This window comes from Anticarsia gemmatalis, chromosome 17 (genome assembly GCF_050436995.1).
Source record: "Anticarsia gemmatalis isolate Benzon Research Colony breed Stoneville strain chromosome 17, ilAntGemm2 primary, whole genome shotgun sequence".
NCBI lineage: Eukaryota > Metazoa > Arthropoda > Insecta > Lepidoptera > Erebidae > Anticarsia > Anticarsia gemmatalis.
This window is the reverse complement of record NC_134761.1, coordinates 10482615-10502614: the sequence shown is the minus strand read 5'-3', so window position 1 is coordinate 10502614 and position 20000 is coordinate 10482615. Positions and strand designations below refer to the sequence as shown.

The following is a 20000-nucleotide window of genomic DNA, read 5'->3' as shown; positions in this document are numbered from 1 at the left end:
AAAATATCAAAAACGTGTATATCCACCTTCAGCAATAATAACATCGCTAAGTCGCTGACGCATGGATTGCACTGCGTTAAAACAAAATCTGTCTCCCCTTAACGACTCCCATACATTTTGAACGTGTCTCCTCAAGTTTTCCGTACTTCTTATCGTAGTATTATCCCATAGTTGAATCATTTTACCCCACAAGTTTTCTATTGGGTTTAAGTCAGGACTACGTGCAGGAAAAATTATTCGTTCCAAATCTCTTGTTTCATTTAAATAATTTGATACTACCCTGGAATTATGAACAGAACTGTTGTCCTGTATGAAACGGATTCTTTCGTTTGGATAAAATACTCGGGCCGTGGGCAACAAAACATCATTAAGGATATCTTTATATATTTGGCCTTTAAGTCTGCCGCCAACCTCGACTAATTCTCCCGGACCGCTTTGGGACATCCAACCCCAGAATCCGAGTGTGATACGTCCACTCCTGTTACCAGGTAACACATTTCTTTCTTCGTATCTGGTGTTGTTTAACCTCCATAAAGATAGACGACCACGAGCAGTAGAACAAAATACTTTTTCGTCTACAAAAACGACATTTTCAAAATTAAAATCTAAATAACGTCGTGCGAACTCTAATCTTTGTGCTTTGTGCCTCGGCGTAAGTGCAGGTTTCTTGGCGGGTATTCTATTATGTAAACCTTTCTCGTGTAATCGTCTCCTTATTGTGGTCTGTGATACTTGAAACTCAAATGCCAAATTACGCGTGTTTAAAAAACGATCGCTTCGAGCTTTCTGCACTATTCGCGTATCTTGATCAGTGTTTGTCCGGCGTGGACGACCAGTTGTTACATGGTAACGGAGAATACCCTCTGTATTCCATCTATCCGTCCATCGATAAACTGTGTTCCTCTGTAAGAAAGAAACTGAATTATTATAACATGAAAGAACTTATGCAGTACAAAATACAAAAAAATAAAATAACATACAATATAAAGAGAAGTCAACTTACGGATATTCCAAGTTCGTTCGCAATGTCTGTTGCAGAAACACCTTCTTGTTGCAAGTGAATGATTTTGTGTTTCATTCCATCATTAATTCGAAATGAGGCCATGTTTTTCCAATTAAATTGTAATAATTACTTTATTATATTAATTTATTTGCATTTATATGAATGACACATGACATTGATATGTAAACAATGATGTACATTATCTATGAAATCTTTCGAGTATTTATGCAAATTAGTATTAATTACTCTTTGATATCTAACGCGAATCATAAATCATGAAAATATGATAAAATTGAGGATAGAATAAACAAAACACATGCCAATGACGTCACGTTCATAATGAAAGGAACAACCAATGCTTTATCTCATTCATTTTGTTTTTAAATTTCAAAAGGTACCTTAAATATTCAGCGATAGAGTTCATTTTCATGTAGTGTTCCATATTTTTGAATACTTTGGATGCTTAGAAACCATTGGCGCCGTGTTTGTTACTATGATTATGGCACTTTGAACGAACTCATATATTTGACGATGTCCATGTTCCGATATCATTGTGCAAGATGAATGACTTACATAATTAGATGACTTTGGTTGTATTATTATTATTGATCACTTTAGGAGTCCCTTTATAACTGGATATGTTATCTGTCACTTTATATAAGAAGCTGACTGTACTTTGGTACTTTAAAATAAGTTTCAGATAGCCTATCATATTTTGTCAGTTGTTTTCATGACTTTCTTCTTTGTTTTGTCTTTAGCCTAGATAACTTGCGGTGGGAACAGCATTTCAAAAACATGCTGTAAAGGGAAGTTGGCTAATATTTTTACAACCGGTCGCCTGCCTCAAGTCAACCCTCTTTACCAAGTCGCTTTTATATATATATGAAGGATAAAGTGATAGGAAATTGGATATCTGACACTTTCTCATATACGACAGTTACTTATATTATTAACATTAAGATTTTACGTGTCATCTCGTAACGCAACAAAAATGTACAAAGCACAAGTTTATATAATGTACAATAAATACGTTTTAATTGTAATTGTCGAGTGTACACGCGCATTGTGTGAAAATTTGTGTTGTGTTACAAAAAAATACAAACTTAATAAACCAATGTACCAAATATTTAATGTTTTTATCATTTCTGGTGTTCCGAAAGCGTTTATTATTATTGCCAACGTGGAACCATTTCGCGAGGTAAAAAGTTTCATCGAAATTAGTTCAGTAGTTTTGCGTCGAAGTCAGGAATATCCATTCGTTTATAAACTTTTAAAATGTTAATGGGACGTGAAAACTGTTTGTATAGTTGAACAGTGGAGAGACTACTCACTAGAAAGGAAGTGTACATGTCTCCTGATCACAGAGACCGAATGATAATAAATTCAACCCATTAATATCCCACTGCTGGGCAAGGGCCTCCTCCCGTAATGAGGGAGGGTAAGGCATTGAGTCCACAACGCAGTTCAAGTGCGGGTTGGGGACTTTGTATACCTTCAAGAACTGTTCTAAAGAACTCTTAGGAATGCAAGGTTGTATCAGGATGTTTCCCTTCACCGTTGGAACAAGTGATAATTATTTCTAATACACACATAACTCCGAAAAGTCATTGGTGTGTTGCCTACGGTTCGAACCTGTAACCGCTTGCGTGGGAGTTACCAACTTATACCACTCGGCTATCACTGCTCGAGTCGTAATACATAATATTTAACATTAAGAGTTCAATACTCTGTGTGAAAAATTACTGTTGAAATATAATTATAGACAACACGAATCTATGTTCTCAGCTCATGATCTGCTTCTAAAATATTCGAACGAAATTTCAACGTATTAAAAAAGCAATCAATAGTGCAACAAGATTCTTAATTAAAACTTATTTTCGTGGTTACGAGTGCTACTACTATAGCACATGAACATACACGGATATAACTCTATGTGGGTGTGGATTAAAGCAATAATTGAAAACAATTGCAATTATTCTGCAACAATAAGTTGGGATACAATGAAATACGCACTACTTTTGTTATTTAAATATCTAGTAACACAAAGTTTGTCTTGTCGAGGTAAAGGCTACGACTATGTGCGGGAGACCCAGCTTTTTCAGCTTCCAAGAAAATACCCTTCTTATTACTACCAAAAACAAAATGGTACATCACTCTATATCCCTCCCGACCTCAAAGCGATCTATGGAAGATGGCTTATAGAGTATGTTGTGCAGAAAAAGAAACAGAAAGAATCAGGGGTTCAACGACCAGGACCTATACCCCTGGATTGGGTCCGTAAGTAATTTATTTTCTTTTAGCCTGTAAAAAGTTATTTAAACTTGACAAGTTATGCACGGCGCCGGCATTGGAAATGACCTACCTGTTAGTGAATACCGAATCAAATTCAGTAGATTTCTTTAAAGCGAACTAAGTCACACACACACACACCTAAACTACTGAACCAATTTGCATGAAATTTGGTATGGAGATATTTTGATACCCGAGAAAGGACATAGGCTACGTTTTACCTCGGGAAAATGACGCATTACCATGGAAAATTCAGGAATTCAGGTGGCGGACGAAGTCGCGGGTAAAAGCTAGTAATAATATAAGTGACATTGTTATGCACAAGGTTGGGGTCCCGGCGACGGCGGCAACGCACCACCGCCGTGGTCTGTGGTGCAGGAAGGCTACGGCAAGCCAGACTATTGCTTCGAACCAGCTAGCTTTGGAAACTGCACGTACTACTGGAGACGGTGAGTCTTCACAGCTATGATTATAATATCTAAATCAAATCATTTATTCATTTAGGTCAAATGCTGACACTTATGGTAGTCAATGATACAGAGAGTGAATTTACCGCCAGTTCGGAAGGTACATCCTAAGTATAATGAATCAACTGACATTATAGTAATTTTACAGGAGAGCGATTTGAAGGCAAATTGTTCCTCTTCCTTTGATATAAAATGATTTGATTTTTGTTATTATTATGTACTCGGTAGTCGGTAATAATTATTATTTTATGAAAAACTTTAACACTAACATTAAGATCATGGTTTATTATATACGTTTATATAAAAATAAAAAATAACTCAATTTGTTAGATGACATTATATTTAGGAGGTATCGAAATGTTTGTGACGAGTATGACTTGACGTCATGCTACAAAACAGATTTTTGATTGGGAGCTCAGTTCGGTCTTCCACTGGCGTTAGCATAAAATATACGGCCTCCGGAGCACTGTATAGTGAAGGGTTTGATTCTCCTCCTGGACAAATATTCTTGTGATGACTATTTATTAATAAAATTTGTATAATTATGAAAGTAAGTTTGTCAGTTGTTATCATACAAGCTCTGCTTAGTTCGGAATCAGATGACCGTATATAAGTTGTTTAGAGCTATTTATGAGATACTAGAGGCCGCCTGCGACTTCGTCCGCGTGGAAACCCTTCCCATGTAAATCCCGATCCCTCGGGAACTCCAGGATAAAAAGTGACCTATGGGTCTTCAGCTACCTATCGACTATCGTAATCGGTTCAGTAGTAAGTATTTGCGTGAAAGCGTAACAAACATTCATACATACATACCTACATTTTCACAAAAGTTTTCATTTATATATCATTTTTTTTTTCATAAATATTAGTAGGATTTCATTTATGAGACATTTCAGTCAAACGACGGGTATATGATTTCAGATGGGTGTACAACTACCACACGCACAACTGCGACATGTTCTATTACTCGGGCTGTGGTGGGAACATGAACAACTTCGTGCAGAAGTACCAGTGCGAGGCGGAGTGCATGAATGTCATCAAACCTACTTGTGACATCTACGGGACGTTCGAGGAGACGTGAATATGTTCTTGTTGACGAATAAATGATTGATTTAACTTTGTGTTTAGTTGTTTTTAACGTGTGTTTACATCTATACTTATATTATTAAGCTCAAGAGTTTGTTTGTTCGTTTGTTTGAACGCGCTAATCTCAGGAAGTACTGGTGAGATTTGAAAATTTATTGCAGTGTTAGATAGCCCATTTATCGAAGAAGGCTATAGGTTATATGTCATCACGCTGTGACTAATAGGAGCAGAGTACCAGTAGAAAATGTTACAAAAACGGGGAAAATTATGACCCATTCTCTTTGTGTGACGCAAGCGAAGTTGCGCGGGTCAGCTAGTGTTATTTATTATTATATGTTTAGATTATACCCGAAGGTGTAGACGGATTAACAATGTTATTCTCAACTCTCATGTAAAGCGGGGACAGCCTATTGTCATTAACCTACCGGGTAAGTTACCAAACTCCGGACTACTACTAAGAAATATTGTCTTGCAAATTATATAGACTCAGAAATCGGTCCTAAGACTACTAATAATGCGTATATGTAGGATTCAATGACAACGAAAAACAATATCCAAATTATCATTAAATACTCAAGCATTCTAAGTGCTAGAATCCACCTAGAAAAAAGTTTTGCATATGTTATTTTGCACGGATCTACTACCTAATTGTACCTTCCTCATCAGGATTAATTAAAATAACTTCACGAAAAAAGCAATTAAACTTCTGATCAAATCTTGTTTTCGATACACCTAACGCAAAATTCAATTAAATTCAGTTACGAACTAATTTAGCGCACCAAAACATAATTTACTTTACATTTTCGTGGAAATGCAACACACAAGACCAAACACATTAATAATATTAGTTATAGTGGTTATTTATAAGGTTGTATTGAACTTGTGTTGTTCTCCCTATGCGAAGAATCCGTCAGACAGCTACGCGGAAGCCGCGTGGAACTACTATGTGTATCATTTACATTACAATCCGGATATGTACAACCAACACTATGGAGACTGGTTACTGAGGACCCTGGGTCGCCGGACGTCTCGTCATGCTCGAAGCACGGACGATTTGAACGGTTTGTTGATTAATTTACTGACTATTGAGAACATTTATGACTAAAGCCAGAATATATACGTACATAATATTACGCCTGTTATAGCTGTAAGTGTAAGCAGAGGTGTACGACATACCTACACCCACATTTCGTCATTAACAAGGGGCCTATTGTCATTTATGAAAACAAATATTTGTCCGTATAATACGCACTAAAGACTATCCAAAGTCAGCAAAATCATGCCTCCTCAAAAATATCATGACTGTCCCCTCTCAACTCCTAAAACTGCCCTAAACTAAATCCCTGGTTCCACCATTGTCCACTTAAATAAAAAAATTAAGTAGATACCTGCCAACCTACCTAACCTAGTTTAAAAACCGATCTTAAAGAAAAAACGCGAAGTTTCACCAAAAATCTGCTCATTTGTCCTAGTTCCTAGTTCCTAATATAGTAATCTCTGTTTTAGAAAACAATTCTACTGAAATTGTGACTGAATTGTCTACGTTGAGTCACATGGACCATAACTTCGACAAGCCCGCCTACTGCTTCTTAAGCCAAGAATACGGCAACTGCACACAATACAGGGAAAGGTAAATATACCTACAAGAGCTTTAATAGCCGAGTGTTAAATGCCTGTATGCTTGATTGTAATAAGATGCTATAGCCACAATTTGCGTCTGACCTGCGTATTCAAGGACTAATTTACCCGCATCCGGTGGTCAATATTTTCATGGCCTGATCCGGGTTCGAACTCGAGACCCCTAAGCGATATACCGACTACTGACTGCGCCACAGAGGCAGTCAAAAGCAAAAATATAAGCATCTAATCGTTTGTTAATGTTTACAGATACTTGTACGATTCGTACGAAGGAACATGCGAAGCATTCTTTTGGTCAGGCTGCGGCGGCAACCAAAATAACTTCGAATCAAAATCACAATGCGTGTCAGCTTGTATCAAAAACATTAGGAGCGGCTCCATTCATCAACATTCGCCAACAGTGCCATCTTTGAACAACACGGCCTGATGACGTCACTTGATACCATTTATTGTTACACGAAAAAAATAAATATTAATTACTTATTCATTTTATTAACACCTGTCACCTGTCATACCTGAAGGTTTGAGCAGCTTATTGCCATCAATACGTCCTTAATCTTCAGGCTACTATCCTACTAATATTATAAATGTGAAAGTTTGTGAGTATGTATGGATGTATGTTACTCTTTCACGCAAATACTAGCAAATACTACAAAAAGACAACTCCCGCACTAAGAATTGTTCAACGATGGACACTAATTACAACCAGACCCGAAGTAATTATTTATCGATCGCACAAATAATTAATTGTACCGTATGAAAATTGAACCCACGACCCGACAGCGGCGTGGAGACCTAAACCATTGCGCCACGAATAAATGAATTTTTTATCATCTTCTGCTATTTAAAATCGCTGTTTTAAACATACTTATTGTAGTAGATTATAAGGTTTAATATTTAGTCATTATAACAAAAAAATAATAACCCATGAATGACCACTGTTGGGCAAAGATAGGCACTGAATGACAACTAGAGGTTAGGCCTTGAGACTTTGCATTGCACCTTCAAGAACTATTCTACAGAACTCTCAGGCTCTCCGTTGGAACAAGTCTAACATTAGATTAACAAATCTATCGTATGGTTAGTGGTCAACCTAGTGTCAAAATTGTTCAAGCCGCCCGAAAGGTTGGGTTGTCAAAGGACTTAACGACTGTTGTCTTAATTGACAACAACCGGGACCGACATTTTACGTGCTCTCCGAAGCACGGAGACGCTCAGTTCAAATACCACTATGCGGTCACCCATCTATAAAATGACCGCGCCAACGGTTGCTTAACCCACAGATCGTTTACCGACCGGTGAGTGCAACTGGCTATGAGCGCCTCGATTAACAAATAGAACCTGGACAGATTCGGAGTCATTTTTAAACACGTTTAATATTTATTTATTAGGAAAAATGCCTACAATACTATCTTATTCTTCTTCCTATCGTATGGTTAGTGGTCAACCTAGTGTCAAAGTTGTTCAAGCCACCCGAAAGGCCTTTGACGTGGCTATAAGTGTCAAGGAGTTTCAATATAAACGAGTCAAATACGTAACATTTTTAAGTAGACTACAATAAATTAGTAAACAATAAGAAAAAATCAATCAACGTTCTTAATTAAAAATAGCGGGTACCTATTGAAGTTTAGCAGTTTCAACGTGCACTCTATCACACGATCTAAATAACATCTACACGTTAAAAATAATGAAATACACATTGTTACTGTTAGTTTTCTATCAAGTAAATAGAGGTTTCGCTTGTTTTGGATCATCAGGTACCCAAATACCGGACATGCCGGAAGAAATGCCTCACGAATTCTATTACAAAGACTTGAAAGGACGAAACAAAACTGTCTTCTTTATTCCTAAAGACAAAAAGGCGGAGTACGGCAGGTGGCTGATAAACTATGTGCTAAATAAACGAGAAGAAAAGTTGAACCCAACGAAACGACCCGGAAAAATTCCTTTGCAATGGCTCGGTAGGTATATTTCCTTAATTTTCAAGTATATAGACTATAGATTGATATTCCATGGTTTTACACTGAGTGAAATGGTTCAAATAGTAATAATATCCCGGCCGATATTCGGCAACGGCGGCCAGTTTCGTTAAAACCAGCCAAACGTACGGCGTTTGTTCATGGTGTCGCGCGTGTGGACTATAAATATGTAAATACATTCTCATGGTTTAGTTTAGAAACGACGGCAAGTAAGAGGTCAGGCGTCGGAGACACGTGCCCTCCAAGACACGGAGATCTACAACCCGTACTTCCTAACTCTGGGCAATGCAACTCACTACGCAATTTACAAGCTGTTTATGAGCCAGACGATTTTAAACACAAACAAATAGTTAATAGTGTTGAATATGATAATGGTATAAAATTATGATTTATGTAGGATATGGCGAGGGTGAGGGCGGCGTCGAACCTCCTCCATGGGCTATTGTGAAGGAAGGGTACGGCATACCTGACTATTGCTTCTTCGGACCTATATTTGGAGACTGTAACCAACGTTGGAGACGGTAAGCCAGAAGCAGGTCTCGAGTCCAACACGACGGCCAATTGGGTACTTGACTACCAGTCAATTAGCTACTCTTTATGAAATAAATACGTTGTAGTGACGTAATTATTAACCCTTTGACAGCCACGGTCGGCTATACTTGCTAAATCAAAAGGTGCTCACGACGCTTTCGGCAAATGTCGCCAAAAATATAACGTCGTGAGCACGTTCATTTCGATCTGAATGAAAAAAGACCTAGATATTGACTCGCGAGGCTGCTCGGTCAGTCAGTAGGCGGCTATTATTAACGAAACAAAATGACATAGACTTAGCATTTTAGATGAACCTTTTACGAGTACAAGTTTAATATTTTTTCGTTAACCCAGTCAACTACCCAATAGCTCGATGGCAACCTTTGTATTTTAAAGAACTGTTGTAAGAACTTTTAGGCATGTAGCATCATGATGCTTTCCTTCACCGTTTAACCACGTGATAATTATTTGTAATATTTACGTAACGATCGAGAAGATCCAAAGACCATCTGCGTAGGAGACGAATGCTTAGACAGCTTCTAACAATGAGGTTATGACATAATGATGTATGAACTACTTACCTACTAACTGCTACCCGCGACTTCAGCCTCGTGCAAATATTTCTCGGGGTAAAAAGAACACTTTATTTACTTTCACGAAAAAACCACTGAACGGATTTTGAAGACACACACAATACTTAATTGCTAAACGGGCCTGAAACGCGATGAGAATTGTTAGGTTTACAATACATTATTTGTTACACGAAGTTTCGATCGATCGACATCCGCATCGACCGTGATCACGGGCTGACTAACGTAACTGCTAAGCGTCGTCTCCTTGAGACGCGAGTTTCTGCGCCTACCCTCATTTAGTCTTTACTATCAGCAAAAAAGTTATCGTAATCCTTATTTTTTCAACACTGCACAAATATAATTATTTCATTTGTGCAGTGTTGAAAAAAGGAGGTTAAAAAATATAATATTGTTACACGAAAATATTGGCTATTAAAAAAGAACGCCGTAAGTTTCTTAGGGTTTTTTCTCACGAGCAAAAGCTTTACCAAAACCGCGGTAGATTTAAAATATATTGACGATTTTAAGTACTGAAATTTATTAAATAAGTATATTTTTTTCTTAATATTCTGATCACGTTTTTGATCTGTTCAGCAATTTAGTATACAGTGTTTTGTTTAACAAAGCTTTTAAAGACACACATACAGTTTATAATCTAAACACATAAGATACTTTTTACCCTAGGAAATCCTCACAGGAAGAACATCGCTGGCAAAACTAGTATAATAAAATGACAACGATTTTAGATGGGCATACAACCCGTTCACGAACACATGCGACGTGTACTACTGGTCGGGCTGCGGCGGTAACGCCAACAACTTCGTACAGAAGTCTCAGTGCGAGAAGGCTTGTGTCAAGCGCCAAGTTTCTAACTGCGAAGACTTCGGGACCTTCATTGAGACATAATTATTACCGACTGTCTTACTAAACGTCGTGTAAACTCTAATTAGTTGTACAGTCAACCTGTGTAACTTTGAAACATTTGGGTAACATTGACAGTGGGAATTTGAACTAGTTTTGATTATTTTTTCATTATATTTTCACTTCAGTTTCGGTTATATTTTCACTGTCAATGTTACCCAAATGATTCAAAATTACCCATATTGACCTTAGTGTTTCATCTTTTTCACTCAAACAGTTTCCAAATTTGATTGTAAGTTACAAAAGTATCTAAATTTATCTAATCAAGTTTACACGATTATTAAGCAGACAGTTATTATTGAATAAATTGATGACATTTTGTGGCTTTTATTTAAACTTTATGAAATAAACGAATTTAATATTCTAAACTTTAAAATAAAATGATCATAAATCATAACTTTATATCTTTAATAAGTAGAGAAAACTTACAATAAACATAATGTTGCAACTAGAAGCTTATAGAAGACACAAAAATATTACTAAAATAAATTATTAAAATTAAATGTAACCCATTACTGTCCCACTGCTGGGCAAGGGTCTCCTCCCGTAATGAGGGAGGGTATAGGTCTTGAGTCCACCACGCTGGCCAAGTGCGGGTTGGGGACTTTGCATGCCCATAAATGTATTAAACAAATTTTAGGCATGCAAGGTTTCCTCACGATGTTTTCCTTCACCGTTGGAGCATGTGATAATTATTTGTAATACACACATAACTTCGAAAAGTCATTGGTGTGTTGCCTCGGGTTCGAACCTGTGACCACTTGCGTGGGAGGTATCAACTTATACCACACGGCTATCACTGCTCATATTATGTAGGAATCTCTTTTTATGTGTGAATTTAATGTAATGTAATTAGTCTTCATCGCCTTCTTCATCTTCCTCGTCCGCAGCTTTAGGCTCCTCCACGGCCTCAGCCTGCACCAGATAATATAAAAAAGAATGACTATAACTAACTAGAGGCTAGTTTGAACTAATTTCATACTTTACGAACCCTCTGTCAAAATTCTAAAGCTATCTGATACTTATCCAAAACAATTGAACCGACGAGTAAATTATTTGATACTTTATAACTTGTAACTTTGAAATGTGTGATATAAGATAGGGTCCCACTCTCGCACTTTCTAATTGGAATCTTACCACTGGTTCCGGGGCAGCCGGTTCTTCAACAACCTGTAAAACATTGTTATTTTAACAATCAAAAATACTATAATTACAATGGAAATTAGTTCGCATTTTACCACTAAAATGTACAATATTAATCTCATATAAAAGGAGGCGATATTATTGCCATATATCATTCAGATTAAGTACTACTTTCTAGGCTATTATTTTGAAACATTAAAATAAGTCCAAAAGAACTTCGCTCGACTTGAGTATCAAATCCGAGACGTTGTGATCACCAGTCCTCTTCGACCATCCAGACCACAGACAATCAACACTACATTCTCTTAAAAAATAAAATCTTTTTATATTAGATCAGGGAAAAAGTCTTTTCGCATTATAGTATGTATGAACTTGTAATAAAATCTCTGTGGCTTCAAGAATCACAAATGAGTACCCGGTTCATTAGGTTTCTTTCAGTGAGCTCGTGAGGTACCCAAATATCGAGCGTTTTTGTGTAGAGAAAAGATTTTATTACAAGTTCATACATACTATAATGCGAAAAGACTTTTTCCCCGATGTAATAAATCCATGTACATACCTCAACCTCCTCCTCCTTAACGCTCTCTTCCTCCTCGTACTCGTCCCCATAGCCCACGGGGAACATGGCGAGACACTCACGCTCACCGGACTGCACGTCGGCACTGATGTAGCACGGGTTCAGTCCCGCCAGTTGTAGGAGAGGCAGGCTGCGTTTGCGGGACACCATTATTGCTATACGGTCTAGACTGGAAGAAAGAAAAATAAATCTGTAAGAGCTTAAATCATACATACAGACATACAGATAGATATATATTATTTTGTCAAACAAGTAACTTTGCGCCTTTTGCGTCAAGATTTAATGTATTAGTCTATATTTCTATTGATGGTAGCTCCTTGCTTTTATACTAAGTGTGTTGTGAAAGTCCTTGCGATATAATATAAATAAATATTTCTGGTATGTTAGGAGAATAATAAAATTATACTTGCTTGCCTTAACAAATAATTAAAAATGAATTAAGAAATATTAGTTCGTTTGTCTGCTATGTTTCCATGTTACTGCTAGACGTATTAGGTGCGATAGATGATATTTTAGATAACACATACTGTTTCCTGAGGCGCACCATTTTGTCATATTGTTTGACGGTGAAGGCCACGTGTTCTGCATTGTACGGGTCTTCGCCTACGAATATACCCATCTGAAACAGACACATAATAGTAGATGAGAAAAACAATTGCACTACGGGACTGACGATGGCACATCTATTTATCTATTTCATCAATTTTAAAAAAGACAACTACCGCTCTAAGAAATGCTCTTGTGTCGCGGGGACTTTTACAAACATTCAAACAACGGACACAAGTACATCCAGTTCCGAAACTAATATATGTGGATCCCACATATTATTTGTTTATAGTGGGAATAGAATCCTCGATGCATTTGTGGTGGCGAGGTGACCACCTTAACCAATACGCTATTTGTGATGCCAAATATTTGTGTGATTCGCAGATAGTCGTTTCAGGTCTGGTTGAACGTTGTGTCCGTTGTTTGAATGTTTTTAAAAGTCCCCGCGACACAAGAGCAATGCTTAGTGCGGGAGTTGTCTTTTAAAAAAGAAAAAACCAAAAAAAAAAGACTTTACGTCGTATCTGCCATACAAGAGGTTTGTAAATATGATAGTAATTCCGAAAGTCACAGTGCACTTACATTGAGCATCTCAGGCTTGTACTGGTCGACGATCTCCTTCACGTCGTGCCTCTTGTCCACGCTGAACATGACCAGCACGTGCGGCGGCAGGTACTCCGTCTCGATCACCGGCGCCAGCTCCAGCACGTGCTGTTACACAACCGACCATAACAGTAGGCTTATCAAGGATCAAGGCACATTATTAAGCTCATATATCATATACCTAGGGCTCATTATTATTTACTAGCTGACCCGCGCAACTTCGCTTGCGTCACATAAGAGAGAATGGGTCATAATTTTCCCCGTTTTTGTAACATTTTTCGTTACTACTCCGCTCCTAATGGCCGAAGCGTGATGATATATAGCCTATAGCCTCCCTCGGTAAATGGGCTATCTAACACTGATAGATTTTTTTTTAATCGGACCAGTAGTTTATGACATTAACGCATTCAAACAAACAAACTCTTCAGCTTTATAATATTAGTATAGATTATACGTCTGGTAGAAAATAAATATATTGGGAGCGTATATGAAATTACCATTTTGTTTATCTAAACACCAACCAGTGAGTTAGATATAGTTTATACTAAATTTTGACAGAATCTATTTCCCGGGTTGGGCTATAAAGCTATTCTAATTTCTGTTGGAATTTTCTTTATATTAGCCCAGAGTGTGGCGACATGTTCCACCAATGCATTTACAAAACCTATACAAAAATAATAAATTTTACTCAATAATGTCCCACTGCTGGGCAAGGGTCTCCTTTTGTAACGAGGGAGGGATCAGACCTTTAGGCTACCACGCTGGAATGAGAGTAGGAAAGAAGCGTAAGATACCTTCGGATAGAAGAGCGTGAGTCCGTTAGCCTTAGCGAGGTGGTTGGGCGGCGAGTACAGCCCCGGCACGAACAGCCCTCCCGGGGGAATGTACTCCTCGTCCTCTATCTCCACGTCCGAGTGGAACTCCTCCTCGTCTTCTACCTTCTCTTCTTCTTCTGCCTGAATAAGAAAAAATAGTGCATAAAATCTAACATAAAGTACAGGTGTTCACGCATTCACAACATAATTATTTAAAAATGAAGTATTGTCGATATCTAGCCGTCACCATGTGGCAGTGGTTCGGGACTGGGGTGTGTAAATATATAAATCATCACACATATTTATTAATTTAGGTTTTGAAATGACACTTATGATTGTCAAAGTTACAGATAGCGAAATTACCCCATGTTCGGAAGGAAGGGTCAATGAGGAGAGCTGGCAGGAAACAGCTGACCACTCTATTTTATCTACTTGTATTTCAAATCTTTGACATTGAAAGGCATTGCCACCTATACTACCCCTTAGGTTAACTACCCGACTGTTTCATAAAAGCATCAAATATATATTTACCTTAGGCTCCGCGTCAGTAGTCTCTGTCACTTCAGTCTCAGCTCCTTCTTCTTCATCCTCTTCACCTTCAGCTTTCGGCTCCGGCTCGGGCTCAGCTGGCAACTGGACACGCGAATATTTAAATAAAAAAATTACTACAGAAACATGTCGGACACAAAGGCATACATCGGCAAAAAAATTACGTTAGGTTATGCAGCTATATTACTATAATACCCTGTAATTTGTTTACCAAACCGATTCACCCGTTTCAATGTAAACGAAAGATGGGTAAACTTTAGTAAAAAAATCTTTCACATTTATTATATAAAAGAAGGACTTAATATGGAGGTACGTACAAAAGAAACTCAAACAATAATTATATTTATCTGTCTGTCAGTTACGCTACCACCGTGGCAAAATGCTGCACAAATTTTGACAGCATGGACATATTTGAAGACTAAACATCGAAAATAGGCTGCTATTTTCAACAAAAGCAACGCGAGTATTGTATCTTACCCCAGCAGCGATCCTGGCCATTCTCTCCTCTTCAGCCTTGGCCTTCTCCTGTCGTTCCTGCTCCTCAGCCGCCTCTCGCACCAGACGAGCCTGTTCTGCTGCCAGACGCTCACGTTCCTCTCGCTCTTGGGCCTACAACAGTTACATTCATAGCATGTACGACGTCAGTTAAAATCTAAGTGTTTCTTTTTACCCGACTGCGTAATGCAAAGGGGGTAATGTTAAAGTTTATCCTTCGGACAGAATAGTATGGGATGTGCTGTTTTAAGTGTATGAACAGGAAAGTGAGATGTAAAAAATATAAAATTGTCTGATACTTTTGTTTTTAATGGAAATAAATATACATCGCAGTTCACTTTACGATTAAGTAAAGAATTATTTTTGTGCCGGTTACTAGTCAGTGGCTAAAGATTATTTTTTTCGTAGATAGTCTACAGGTATTTGATGACAGTGGGATTTGATCCCAACGTCACGTCGGAAGGTCAAAAGGCTTCAACTGGTTCCTTGTCATTCAAAAGGCTTTGACCTAGGCGACATACTAACAAAACCGGATTCGAATCGAACTTCAAAAATGTATTTTTGAACATCAAAACTATTTATACCATAAGTATTTCTTGCAACTCACCAGTTTAGCCATTTTCTCATTATGTCTCATGCGCCGCACCTCCCTGGCCGTCTTACTGATGCTGGCGTATCTCTCGTACGCTGGGATCGGAGGGAGCTGCTTCTCAGGAGGTAGGTCCTCTTTCGGCTTGGGGATCTCTTCGTATAAAGCGTAACGCATTAACTCTAGAACAAAGACACTGTTTTTGAGTTTTGAAGGTCAATGTAACGTAGTAACGTGAAAGAGGTTTTAAGTCTTAAACGAATTATTTTGAAAGTATGTCGTGGCCTTATTACTAAGGGCCGTGGTCACTGGAATCTTTCAGATTTAAAAACAACGAATTACTTAATAAAGATAGAATTAAAAAAAAAACTGTAATTTATTTATTATATCTAATTCTTCACGACGTAAAATATTTTTTTAGAAAATGGTTGATTTAGGCCCAGTTCCCGCCCTTCTAAATAACTTATCAGGTGGATTTTTGACAGTTGTTTTCATTAATCTGCTCCCATCTTATGTAGCAGATAGGTAATCTGACACTGTCTCATAAAGCGTGAAACTAGCCCTTATAGTTGTAAACAAAAGACATCCATCTTTTCATCTTCAAGACTCTCACCACTAAAACCAAAACTGTCAAAGACTAGTACTCACTGACAAAGTCCCTAGTATCGCTCTCCAGCATCTTGAAGAGCACGACGAGCGCCTCTCCCTTCATGAGCTCGTACAGACACGCCTCGTTCGGGTCCACGTCGCTCATGTACAGCGCCTCCTTCGCCATCTGCTCTGTTATTTGAAACGTTTCCTTCGCTGCTACCGTTACGTCTGGGTTACGAGAAATAGGTGTAAAATATTTTGTTTATACTTAGTTACAAACTTGGTGGAAGAATCGCAGGTTATCTTTGAATTGGCTGGATAGTATTTTCATTAAAATTGATTGATCTAAGAATATCATACATTAACTAGGTTTATGACAATGTTTATTTGAAAGTCAAAAGAAACAAGTTTAAATCACAGTCAAAAAAAGTATTTCCCTACGTCTTGAGCTAAAGTACCTAGTATACCTAATAAAATAAAACATTATTCAGTTTTAATAAATACGACAATGTACACTAAGCTTAAGAAAATACGGGACTAAAATCGGGTAGATAATTGCGAAAAAACACCGGGAAATGTTTTCATGTGGACGAAATAGCGGGCAGAAGCTAGACATAGACAAAGACATCTATACTAATATAATAAAGCTGAAGAGTTTGTTTGTTTGAACGCGCTAATCTGAGAAACTTCTGGTCTGATTTGAAAAATTCTTTCAGTGTTAGATAGCCCATTTATCGAGGAAGGTTATAGGCTATATATCATCACGCTACGACCAGTAGGAGCAGAGTACCAGTAAAAAAATGTTACAAAAACGGGGAAAAATTTTACCCATTCTCTCTTATGTTATGTGACGCAAGCGAAGTTGCGCGGGTCAGCTAGTACACAATATTTATTGCATCATAAAACTGTGTACGTTTTGGGTGTTGCCGGTGTTGTTGTAGAAAACACTCACTGATAATATCCCACTTCTCATAGAGGTCGTAATGCGCCTGGTGGCAGTGCGGCCAGAACAGTATAAAGTTGAGTTGCTGGGTATAGTTGGCGAGCCGCTCGTTCACTCGCTTCTTACGCGCCGCTAGTGTCAGCACGCGCAGTCGCTCCGAACTCTCGCGGTATTCCTCCTCTAGCCGCTGGTCTTCTTTCACCTTTTTCTAATGAAAGAGAACCAGTAGTTTAGTATTAGACTGAAAGACAGAATATTACTACGCTGTTACCCTGGGGTGACAATTGAGAATTTTCTTCCTACGTTTATTCCCAGTTGTCTCCCTGGGGGACAGTGTGCGGGGGACATCAGGGAATATACCGTTTCAATTACTTGCCAATAAATCTATTTCAAACCTTTCTTTGTCATAGGTATTTTCTAAGATAAGGAACCTTCGGTATCCCTACATATATATATGCAAGCGCACACTGTTGGAAACTATAGGCCCCGAGCCTTATACTATCGAGATTTGGATAATACGTATAATAAATTTATAACATAGAAAACTCAATAAACTATATTATAAAACTATATTATTGTTTTACAAGTTAATGTGTCGACATGTTTTGTATTTGAAGTTGCTTTCAAATACGAAATTCAACCAAAAGCTAAAGGTTCTTTTCTGTTGTATTATACTAGTACAGTGTGTTTTTAAATATAAGGTACCTGTTCCTCGGGCAGTAGGGCGTTGATCTCATACTTGGGTCTGGGGTGTCCCTTGGCCATGAGGTCCAGCTCTTCCTCCATGATGCGGCACAGCTCTATGCCGTTGGCACCAAACATAGCACGGATTAGCTTACCACCCTGGCAATAGACACGGTTATAATGTTATATTGACTTGGCACTTTCGAAAGAATACATACCTAATATTTATGACAAAAGATAACATTAGTAGCCAAATAGAGAAAAAAGGAAAGGAGCTTCTTTTTGTCTGTCTCCATGATATTTTATCAATTAAATTTTATTGCTACACCACCTGCATAAGTAAGGTATAAAGTCGGAAGTACTAACTAGCCATAGTAGTATTAAAGAAAAAACGTTACCAAAATAAAAAGAAACACTGGTTCACTTTTATCTTTGAATCTTTCTAACGTCACTATGTTGTCTGCGCAAGCCTGAAATTAAACAACAATGTCAGTAATTCCTTCGTAGTACAAGTAGTCAGTAAGTCTGTCAATTCAGTAATTCCACAGAAAGATAACAAATGATATTTAGCAAAATTTTAGGAGAAAATTTTTGCTTCGCTGAATCGGTCGCGTACGTCGGTCTCAAGCATCATCGGTGGCATATTCCATAGAATAATCTGCCTCGCTCATCAGCGTCGCTGTGCAGTGCCACGTACGCGTGACCGATGTCAGTGTATCAGTAAGGGAAATGTGACATGTGAGAATGATTTTACCTTGGCCATAGCAATGCGATCCTGTCCAATCTCCATTTTGCCCTTCCTGATAGCAAAGTTCGTAGCCAGACATGGTCCACAGAACTCAGAATACACCTCCATACCTGTTTTATGTAACAAAGTTATACAAGAAATCTTATTTTACTACATTATTATTTGGTTCATGAATTAAACAAATCATGTAATATTCTCTCACTCGCTCTCCCATGCTATTAATCTTATATAATAACGGGATCAACTTTTCTAATAATATAAAAATTGCTGAGCGGGTTTAGAACTCGTCTCCCATGCAAATGTTCGAATTCGAAGACAAGTCACCGCTAGTTCTTCACACTACACATCACTATCCCAGCTAACTTAAGTAAAACCGAAATCTAACACAACTACACGAGCTAAATCTCACTAACTATGAGTGGCGATTGATTCCCAGCTTGATTTCCCTTAATGCTACGACAATAGCTGCTATGCACACAAGCACAATGCTTTACACACACACTGTACCGCGCATGAAACAACAAACGCGCGGGTAAGGAAAGACCACACGCCGCGCTCCTCTGGCCGCGCTAGCGAAGAGCGCGCTGCGCACGCGCGCGTAAATCTCCACGCTCCTAAGAATATAAGCGATGGAGTGTGTGTGTAAAGGCGGCCTATGTAGTAAATTCTACTTACAAATCAACTGGTCCTGATGTGATTCGACATATGCTTCAAGCTCCTCATCGGTGTCCACCGAGTCTTGGATCTGTGCCTGTGCCTTGCGAGCCATAATACTTTATTATAATTTAATTTTATAATTATAATTACTTAATTGATAATAATTATTAATAATTATACGTGAATATTATCGCAAGAAGAAATATGTCTGCTTTGACAAATTTTGACTTTTGACAGCTTTTCCAAGAAATGTAAAGAGTGTTTTAAATAGGTTTCATGAAAGAAAACAACCCAAGAAATAAAAACTGCTTTGAACTTTCTCTCTGCTCTGGATGGTATGGTGTTTGATCACGAGGGTTTGATGTCTGGATCGGTCTTGCTTTAATGTTTGGTGACGTGCCCAAAATGAAAATTTTATTAAAAAAATTGCATTTTTTTGCCTATAACTTCTTTAATTGTTAATTTATGTCAGAAAGTTATGGAACATATTGGCAGGCAAAATAATTTGCAAAAAATTATGCTTTTTCAATCTTATTGTAAGACGCACAGTTTCCGAGATATAGCGAAAAAAGTG

At 37.9% G+C, this 20000-nt stretch overlaps 4 protein-coding genes across 5 annotated transcripts; 3 read left to right on the top strand and 1 right to left on the bottom strand.

The window, feature by feature from the left end:
- Positions 1–2974: 2974 nt before the first annotated feature.
- LOC142980131 (uncharacterized) lies at positions 2975–4864 on the top strand. The gene is made up of 3 exons (XM_076125439.1): positions 2975–3280; positions 3618–3741; positions 4681–4864. The coding sequence occupies exons 1-3, from the start codon at positions 3004–3006 to the stop codon at positions 4838–4840; spliced, it is 561 nt and encodes a 186-aa protein (XP_075981554.1). The 5' UTR covers positions 2975–3003; the 3' UTR covers positions 4841–4864.
- Positions 4865–5818: 954 nt separating this feature from the next.
- LOC142980202 (kunitz-type serine protease inhibitor B6-like) lies at positions 5819–6910 on the top strand. Its single transcript, XM_076125537.1, has 3 exons — positions 5819–5906; positions 6352–6475; positions 6733–6910. The coding sequence occupies exons 1-3, from the start codon at positions 5819–5821 to the stop codon at positions 6908–6910; spliced, it is 390 nt and encodes a 129-aa protein (XP_075981652.1).
- Positions 6911–8122: 1212 nt separating this feature from the next.
- On the top strand, positions 8123–9208 carry LOC142980273 (uncharacterized). Its single transcript, XM_076125634.1, has 2 exons — positions 8123–8444; positions 8860–9208. The coding sequence occupies exons 1-2, from the start codon at positions 8171–8173 to the stop codon at positions 8985–8987; spliced, it is 402 nt and encodes a 133-aa protein (XP_075981749.1). The 5' UTR covers positions 8123–8170; the 3' UTR covers positions 8988–9208.
- A 1677-nt stretch (positions 9209–10885) lies between these two features.
- Positions 10886–19538, bottom strand: LOC142979943 (uncharacterized). 2 transcript variants are annotated; one of them, XM_076125182.1, is made up of 14 exons: positions 19445–19538; positions 18776–18879; positions 18420–18491; positions 18043–18180; positions 17347–17545; positions 16452–16622; positions 15822–15985; positions 15197–15328; positions 14702–14803; positions 14150–14311; positions 13335–13463; positions 12734–12825; positions 12189–12375; positions 10886–11656 (listed from the first exon to the last, which is right to left on the bottom strand). In XM_076125182.1, exons 1-14 carry the CDS (start codon positions 19536–19538, stop codon positions 11498–11500), a joined length of 1905 nt encoding a protein of 634 aa, XP_075981297.1. In that variant the 3' UTR covers positions 10886–11497. The 2 variants fall into 2 exon arrangements, with proteins under 2 accessions (XP_075981297.1, XP_075981296.1); XM_076125181.1 differs by lacking the exon at positions 19445–19538 and having other exon boundaries at positions 10886–11401; positions 11624–11656; positions 18776–18945.
- Positions 19539–20000: the final 462 nt, after the last annotated feature.